Source organism: Parasteatoda tepidariorum, chromosome 10, assembly GCF_043381705.1.
Source record: "Parasteatoda tepidariorum isolate YZ-2023 chromosome 10, CAS_Ptep_4.0, whole genome shotgun sequence".
NCBI classification, from domain to species: domain Eukaryota; kingdom Metazoa; phylum Arthropoda; class Arachnida; order Araneae; family Theridiidae; genus Parasteatoda; species Parasteatoda tepidariorum.
The window spans coordinates 60,614,714-60,622,785 of NC_092213.1; the positions used below are offsets into that span (position 1 = coordinate 60,614,714).

The following is an 8,072-nucleotide window of genomic DNA, read 5'->3' on the forward strand; positions in this document are numbered from 1 at the left end:
AAAATCCACCTCCTCGCACTGTTGCTACTCGGTCTCGATCACATACAACGTCAACCTGCATACACTCGACTGCTAATGGCAACACAGGAGCAACCACGAATTAATACAGCTCTTATGATCAACAAAAGTACGATGATCTTAATACAGCTCTCCGGGCTTCACACAAAATAGCAATGAACCAACTAGTGGCGTCCATTCATCGAATTCTATCAGATATAATTCTGGTGGGGAGTACTGTAGTGTATCTACCACTACAAAAATAAAATTCCAATTCACTAGTATATAAGACATGTTAACTCAATTTTCTGATGGGGTATCTTTTCATAGAAGACTGTTGACATTTTCGATAGCTCTCCCCACGTTGGTGACCTTCAGACGTGTTGTGCACACGCCTACTTCGATTGATGGTCCACATTGAACAGTTGACTTGTTACTGCGACATTATCCACCTACTCGCGCTGTTGCTAGTCAGTCTCGATCACGTACAACGTCGGCCTGCATACACTCTACTTCTAATGGCAACACAAGAGAAAAACGACCGTGAACTTAATACAGTTCTCATGATCAGCAAAAGTAAGGTGATCTTAATACAGCTCTCCCGGTTTCTCACAAAACAGCAATGAAACAACTAGTGGTGTCCGTTCATCGAATTCTGTCACAGATATAATTCTGGTGGGGGAGTACTGCAGTGTATCTACAACTACAAGATCGTCCTTATTAATCGTCGTAAAAAATTACTCACTTTAAAAACTAACTCACTTTGTTATTTAATGTTGTAGTGTATCTACCACTACAAAAATAAAATTACAATTCACAAGTATATAAGACATGTTAACTCGATTCTATGGTGAGGTACCTTTTAATAGAAATGACTGTTGACATTGTCGATAGCTACTCTCCCCTCAGAGTTTTCAATATGAAGAGATGCTTGAAAAGTGTTTATCTAGTAACTCCGACCCCAAAATCCGGGACTTTGCCCCGTTATTATAACGCTTAGTGTTTAAATAAGAAAAAGTAAGCACTTTGAGGAGTTGTTAAATTTTGGTGAAATACAGAAGACTCATTTTGAGGATTTCAATCTGTGTCTAGATTTAAAAACTCCCCGTCGAGTTATTACTACTAGTATATAATTTGTATATGCTACTCAAATTGTTTTAATACTTTCAGGTGTATTACTTTCTGTAGTGTTAGACACCGATCTTGATGCACCAGATTTCCTTATGGTATTGGATGCCCGTACATTCAAGGAATTGGGCCGCGCTATAGTGCCAAATGATGTTAAACTTCCGCCATCTGTACATGGGGTATTTTTAATGGATTAAGACTGTTGATGTTTGAATTGTTTCAGTATTTATTGGAGTTATTTGTACATATGTAATACTTGTTTTATTGATAAAATTTTAATTTTTTTCTAACTGAATTTAATAAATTTTTGCTATACTTCAAAACACGCTTTACGGTTTTTGTTCCATAAAAGTTTCGGCGAATATTAACTTCCTTCAAAAAAATCTTTAGCTCAGTTTCATCAAGGAAATATTTGTTATAGGTAGAAAGCAACAGCTTTTAAATGTACAAAGTACTTAGTACCGAAACGTTGTTCATAGTGAGTAAGAGAAGCGAAAAATCCCCTCCTAGCTTATGCAGTATCTGACTGCATAAAGAAAAGGAAAGTTTCAGTTAAATTCTAAAGAGTAATTACTGATCTGTAACAGCAAACTGATTTGTGATCAGCAAAAGTAAGAAAATAGAAACTTCTGTAAAACAAAGCTGTAAATTTAAATTTTTTTTTTTTTTTTTTTTTTTTTGAAAAGAAAAATAGACTTATTTTTATTTAATCGAAAAACATTTGCCTCTAAAACGATGAATAACTTTACTTAATATTGCAAAGCTTGAATATAATTAAGAAAACTGGTTAAAAACAGAATGTTCCATGATAATCAATATTTTAACTTTTAATCCTTCTAAAATTTTGTATATAATAACTTTAAAAACTTAAGTGTAGCACAAAATTCTTAGTGACAAGGTGACAATTTTACATTGCATACTTAGTATTCTGATAGGTACTAAACTAGTTCCTTTAGTTCCCCGGAAGCAATTTTTCAACCTAAAGGTTTTTAATGACTCACTCTTCTGTTTGACATTTTATTCTTGACCTGTTTTTAGTTTAGGAGACAAATTTTCAAACAAACGCTAACATTATGATTGGGACTAACTACACAACCAAGAGAAAAATCTCCAAAAAGGAGCCGCTGTATTGTAAATTAGCTTCGCGGAGATAAAATTATAGTGCTAATTTGAGAAAAACTCCTTCAGACTAAAAGTCTTGGGTTGTCTGCTGCTATGGTAACAAGCGAGAGCACATCTCTAAAGGGGGTGAAATTGAGGAAAGAAGGAGTCTATTGGTTTACTCACGCCGACCTATGTCAAGATTAAGAAAAAACTATTCACTCCACACCTCTATTCGAAATTACTTTTCCTCGTTACCATGGTAACCGCCACGACGCGAGACTGATGTCTGGAGGATTTCTCTCGAAAGCCGCTCTATACAATGCTGTGAAGCATTTTATTTACTAAATGAAAATCGTTTTTCACTTAAGGCACTCGTTTGAACAATGCAAAAATGTAACATATAATATTGTCCATACCCTGCAAGTATTTTAATTTCGAATTGAAATGATTGCAAAAATTTAAAAAATTAAAATTATATGACAGGAAGAACAAAGAATATATATATTCTGAATACATTCTATATTCTGAATAAGTTTGTATTTGATAGCCTATTGGTTTTTCGGAAAGTCTCCCGAAAGGTGCCCACACATTTGAGTTGCCAAAAATAATAAATTATTTACAACTTAAAGACTGAGGCGACAGTCCTTACAAAGAAGACTGAAAGAACGAAGAACTTTTTGCGGCTATATTCTAAATAATCTTGTATTTGATAGTTCAATGGTTTTTATTATTTCCTTATTAAAATCCATACAAAAATTTGGAATATTTCAGTTAAAAAATGCTATGTTTTTTTAAGTTGTGGTTTTTCTGATAGAAGGCAGTTGAATTTTAGTAAGGGGAAATGTAATAATTATTTTAACGTTAAAGTGATAGTTTAAAAACTAATTTTACCTATATACGCTGCTAAGCTTTTTTTTTTTTTAAATTGATTGATTGATTGAATGTAGGGTATTATGGCACAAGATCTAAGAGTTTTTTTTTTTTAAATAGAATCATACACACTTCAAGAATCATACATACTTTGCATTTGAGATTTATTATTGTAGTAATTTTAATTTTACACAATTTATTTTATTATTGAAAATGGCTGTCAAATTTATAATGTTAAAAAGAAATTCAAATAAACTTGTAATCTTCTTCTTTATTGACTCCATATCCCTTTGTGAGCCAGGGCCTTCCTTGGTATCCTTTTCCATTCTATTCTCTTCCTCGCCAGAATGTTCCAGTTGTTCACGTTTAGTACTTTGAAATCTTCATGCTCTCAAACCATTTTTTTTTCCATACAATTGCACCTAATTTTTTTTTCTCTTTTAAATAAGTGTTTTTTCAAGTAGCGTTATTCTATAAACTAAATCTAAGCATTTCAACCGATGTTTTCTATTTTTAAATGAAAATATGACTTTTGTTTTAATAGTGAAAATAAAGTTAAGAAGTTAAACTAACACATAATTTGCCCTACGAAACCTACTCTAGCCTAAATATGTAACCTAAATATTTCATAAATATTCTAACCTAAATATATTTTAATAGCGTCGTTTAGTAAAATTGTTATTGTTATAATTTGAGTTTTAATTTTTTCTAAGAATGACAGCTAAATTTATAGTTGTGATGCGAATTGACGTTGAAGTTTAGAAATTAATTTCACATATTTGTACCACGAAACTTATATCTTTATAAACTGATATTTTTAAGGCATCGGCTGTATCCTACAAACCTCTAGAAGTGTAAAACCATATTCTTCTAAATGACCACAAGATTTTAGCTACCACTATTCTTTTAAAAATAAAGGGATTAATTATACCTCTTCAACATGAACATTACAACTCTAATTTCTTCTCAACAAGTTTAATCTTGCTATATGGACTTTTCTACATAACGATTACAGCTCTGCAATGATCACGAACTTTTATTTTTAGATCCACATCACATACTCTTCAATATCGTTATTTCATTACCGTTGGATCAGTTAATGCCGCTGCGTACGAGATAGACTATTTCCCACTCACAGTTGAATTTAAATTAAAGTTAAAATTTCATTTTAACGCATTATAGTGCTGTCATCTAGTTATAAAAAACTGTAGATAAATTGTCTGTCGTAAATGTCAAAATGCAATTATGAACATTTGCGACTGTTTTAATAAAGTATTTCTTTGCATACGTTTTTTACTTAAATACCCGAGTTCATTTCCTCAAAAATAATGTCAATCATTCATATTTATTTTTAATATCTTTTGAATAATAATGATTATTGTTCTTAATCATAATAAAAATTATCATTTTGTACTAATTTTTTTTTTTAAATTGCTAGTTTGAAAAAAGAAACTGCTTTATAGAAAGTAATTTAACACTAGATTGCCTAAGGAAGTCATTTTGACTGCTTTTCAATTTAAATTTGAAAAACAATTATGTTTATAATGACACAGCTTCTTAGAATTTTATGACTTTTTGTACAACATATAGAAGCGTTTATTAATCATTGTAGTTACCTCCCCCTCCGTAATTTCCGGTAAAAATATATGTATTACACCTATATTGCCTAAAAGCAGTCATTTTGACTACTTGGGAAAGCCGGAATAGCCTGGTTTTATAGGGCACTGGGCACAAGTCCAAGGGGGTCGTGGGTTCGATCTTCGCCGGCCGAAGACTCCCCGTGTCGTAAATGGTGACTGATTTTTGCCCACGCGCCTCGTTCCGCTTGAACGCGCTACAACGTAATAACCGTGAGCTGCACACGTGTCGACTTAGGATAGGCCTGCTTTATGCAGTGATAGTCGTTCTGACACGTTGTTCAGTTGATTTCTTTTGCGCCCTAAATTCATGAAAGAAATGTCGAATAGAAGAGAGTTATTGGAAAAGCTAAAGAACATAGGTGAAGAGTGTTCCGATATCGAATCAGATACAACAAATTGGGAACTATCATCTGAAGATGAATCGGATTATATTCAAAGTGAGACATCTGATGTTGAAGATAGCGATGAAGAGGCGATCACTAACGATGAAAATGAAAGTGTCATCAATGTGTCCAGGAAAAGGTGTAGAGTGCTAAGTAGTTCAGACTCTGATGAAGAAACTGATAACACCTTTCAAGAGACCGAAACAGCTGCCGATGGTACTGTGTGGTTAAAATTTGACGAAGGTGGAATTCCTGGAAGGTTACCATCTACTTGTGTTTTCAAGGGTGTCAAAGGTCCAACAGGCTACGCAAAAAGGAACATTATGGCAGATAATCTTGTCAGTGCATTCTCGTTGATAATAGATAACTATATTATCGAACATATAAAAAATTGCACTGAAGAAGAAGGCCGCCGAATTTTGGGGAACGATTGGACAACAACATTACCGGAAATCCGTGCATTTATTGGGATTTTATATGCTCGTGGAGCCTACGAGGCAAAAAATTTAAAACTGAGTTATTTATGGCCAGCAAAGTGGGGTCCCGAATTTTTTAGAAGAACTATGACCAGAGATAAGTTCAAGCAAATCCTACGATTTATTCGTTTTGACAAAAAAAGCGAAAGAAGTAAACGTCTCCAAACAAATAAATTTGCCTTGGTTTCGGAAATATGGGACAAATTCACTGAAAATAGTCAATCTTGCTATCAACCAGGGCAAAATATAACAGTTGACGAGCAATTATTTCCGACAAAAGCCAGGTGCAAGATTATACAGTATATGCCTAATAAACCCAATAAATTTGGCATCAAATTCTGGCTTGCATCAGATGTTAGTAGCAAGTACGTTTTGAATGGTTTTCCTTACTTGGGGAAAGATGAACAACGACCATCGTCAATGCTTCTCAGTGAGCACGTTGTTCTGAAACTTGTCGAGCCATACACAAGCTGCGGAAGGAATATCACGACCGATAACATTTTCACTAGCATGTCACTCGCGACGAAATTATTGGCCAAAAAAACAACACTTGTTGGAACTATTAGAGGAAATAAAAGAGAACTACCCAAAGCAGCCAAACAAACGAAGGATAGCATGCCTCGTTTTTCGACTCTCCTATATAAATCACAAAATTGTGTCCTTACAATATATAAAAGCAAACCGAATAAGAGAGTAGCTGTTCTAAGTTCCAGGCATAAATTTGTGAAAATTGACAAAAGTAATAAAAAAATGTTACCGGACTCTATTCAATTTTATAACAAAACAAAATTTGGAGTTGATATGACGGATCAAATGGGCAGAAAATATACAGTAAAATCTAGTTCTCGTAGATGGACCCTCCAAATATTTTTCAATATTTTAGATTTAGCTGCTATAAATGCTTGGATCCTTAACAAGGAAGTGACAGGAATACAAATGCAACGAAAACAGTTCTTGTTTCAATTAGCAGAACAGCTTTCCACCGATTACAGAGCTACAAGACAGAAAAATTCATCAGAACATGGAGACCCACAAAGATCAACTGCAACATCATCAAATACAACATATTCGAACAAACGCAAAATTTGTCAAGTACGACTTTGCCACAAAAACAAAACAAATAATATGTGTGAAAAATGTCAAAAGTATGTTTGCGGATTTCCACTTTCATTTGCTTAAAATGTTCAAATAATGAATAAATTATTTTTTTCCGAGTGAAGTAAGTTTTTTTTTTGTAAATACTTATTAATAACTTGCTGTATGACTGTAAATAATATTAAAAATTAATTTAAAGCAAATTTCTTTACATAATAGTTATTCTTTCACAATGCAGTCATTTTGACTGCTTTCGGGCAATATAGGTATATACTAAGTTTCCGTCTTTCTAGTGTTAATACTATCAAACAAGGTCTTCTCGCAATTTTTGATTCTTATAGTATTTTTATAAATCAGTTTACAGTTATTGCTTTATGAATTGTTAGTTAAAAGAATACTTTTGATTTATGATGATGCCATCTATTAATAAAAATATTAAGATTATATACAATATTTTGTTTGAGAAGATATTAGAATTACCGTTGTTTTATGCATAGAAAATTGTTGATAATGATTTGTGACGTCAGACAACCAACGTATTTCACCCATATATAATTAATAGGAAGGAGAAAAAAAGGAAACAAACTATTACGCTAATTGCATTAACTTATTATGTAATAAAGAAATTTATACTACCTTAACTTAAATAGAAGTTTGTTTACCTTAATAATTTTTTTTCTATCAAAATTAAAAAATTAATTTACTAATTTATTTTTAATTTAAATAGGGTAAACCAACTAGTGAAGGAACATTTCATATATATTGATTAAAAATAAGAATTTGAAAGTTTTTCTTTAGATTGATTGGCAACAATAGCTTACTCCCAAACAATAGGAAGTCATCTAGCAATGTTTTGGATTACCTGGTCAAATAGACTTCTCTGGAAAAATTTTTGAATTTGCTATTATCTCTGCAACACCTTGTTTCTTTGAAAAAACTATAAGATGAGTGTTTGTATTTATATGTTTGAAGTGGAATTAATTGCATGCAATAGCTTTATTTTTCTCACTGCGAAAAAGAGACTTCAAAATATATTTATTGAAGTTACGTTTTATTTATTTTTAAGCATCATAGCATAATAAAGTACTGAGATAAGGGGGTGTTTATTCACTGGGTCACCAAGCGATGAAAAACCAGTAAAGGAACAAGTGTTCCTTTACTGGTTTTTTTTCTAAGTCAATGAAAATAAAAGATAAACTTTAATTTTCTTGTACCTTTAGTGATGTTCCGCATCAAAAGTATGTTAAAAATACGAAAAACAACTTCTAACCAGTGAGGGAACAGGCATGTTCCTTTACTGAGCGTAGATTTCCCAGTGAATGAACAGTATGTGTTAATATGTTGACACTTTAATTTTCAATTCATGATTACAAAAAAAA

The 8,072-nt window shown here is 32.4% G+C and overlaps 2 protein-coding genes across 3 annotated transcripts in view; both read left to right on the plus strand.

Moving 5' to 3' along the window:
• Nucleotides 1–1,448, plus strand: part of LOC107442376 (carotenoid-cleaving dioxygenase, mitochondrial) — a 44,259-nt gene extending 42,811 nt beyond the window's left edge. For both annotated transcript variants that reach the window (XM_043040749.2, XM_043040750.2), the window contains exon 11: nt 1,168–1,448. In XM_043040749.2, the coding sequence (XP_042896683.1) occupies nt 1,168–1,322 (155 nt within the window). In that variant the 3' untranslated portion in view covers nt 1,323–1,448. The remainder of the gene's footprint in view (nt 1–1,167) is intronic.
• Nucleotides 1,449–5,055: 3,607 nt separating this feature from the next.
• LOC122269114 (piggyBac transposable element-derived protein 4-like) lies at nt 5,056–6,986 on the plus strand. Its single transcript, XM_043040748.2, has one exon. The coding sequence runs from the start codon at nt 5,056–5,058 to the stop codon at nt 6,775–6,777; it is 1,722 nt and encodes a 573-aa protein (XP_042896682.2). The 3' UTR covers nt 6,778–6,986.
• The last annotated feature ends 1,086 nt before the right edge of the window (nt 6,987–8,072 follow it).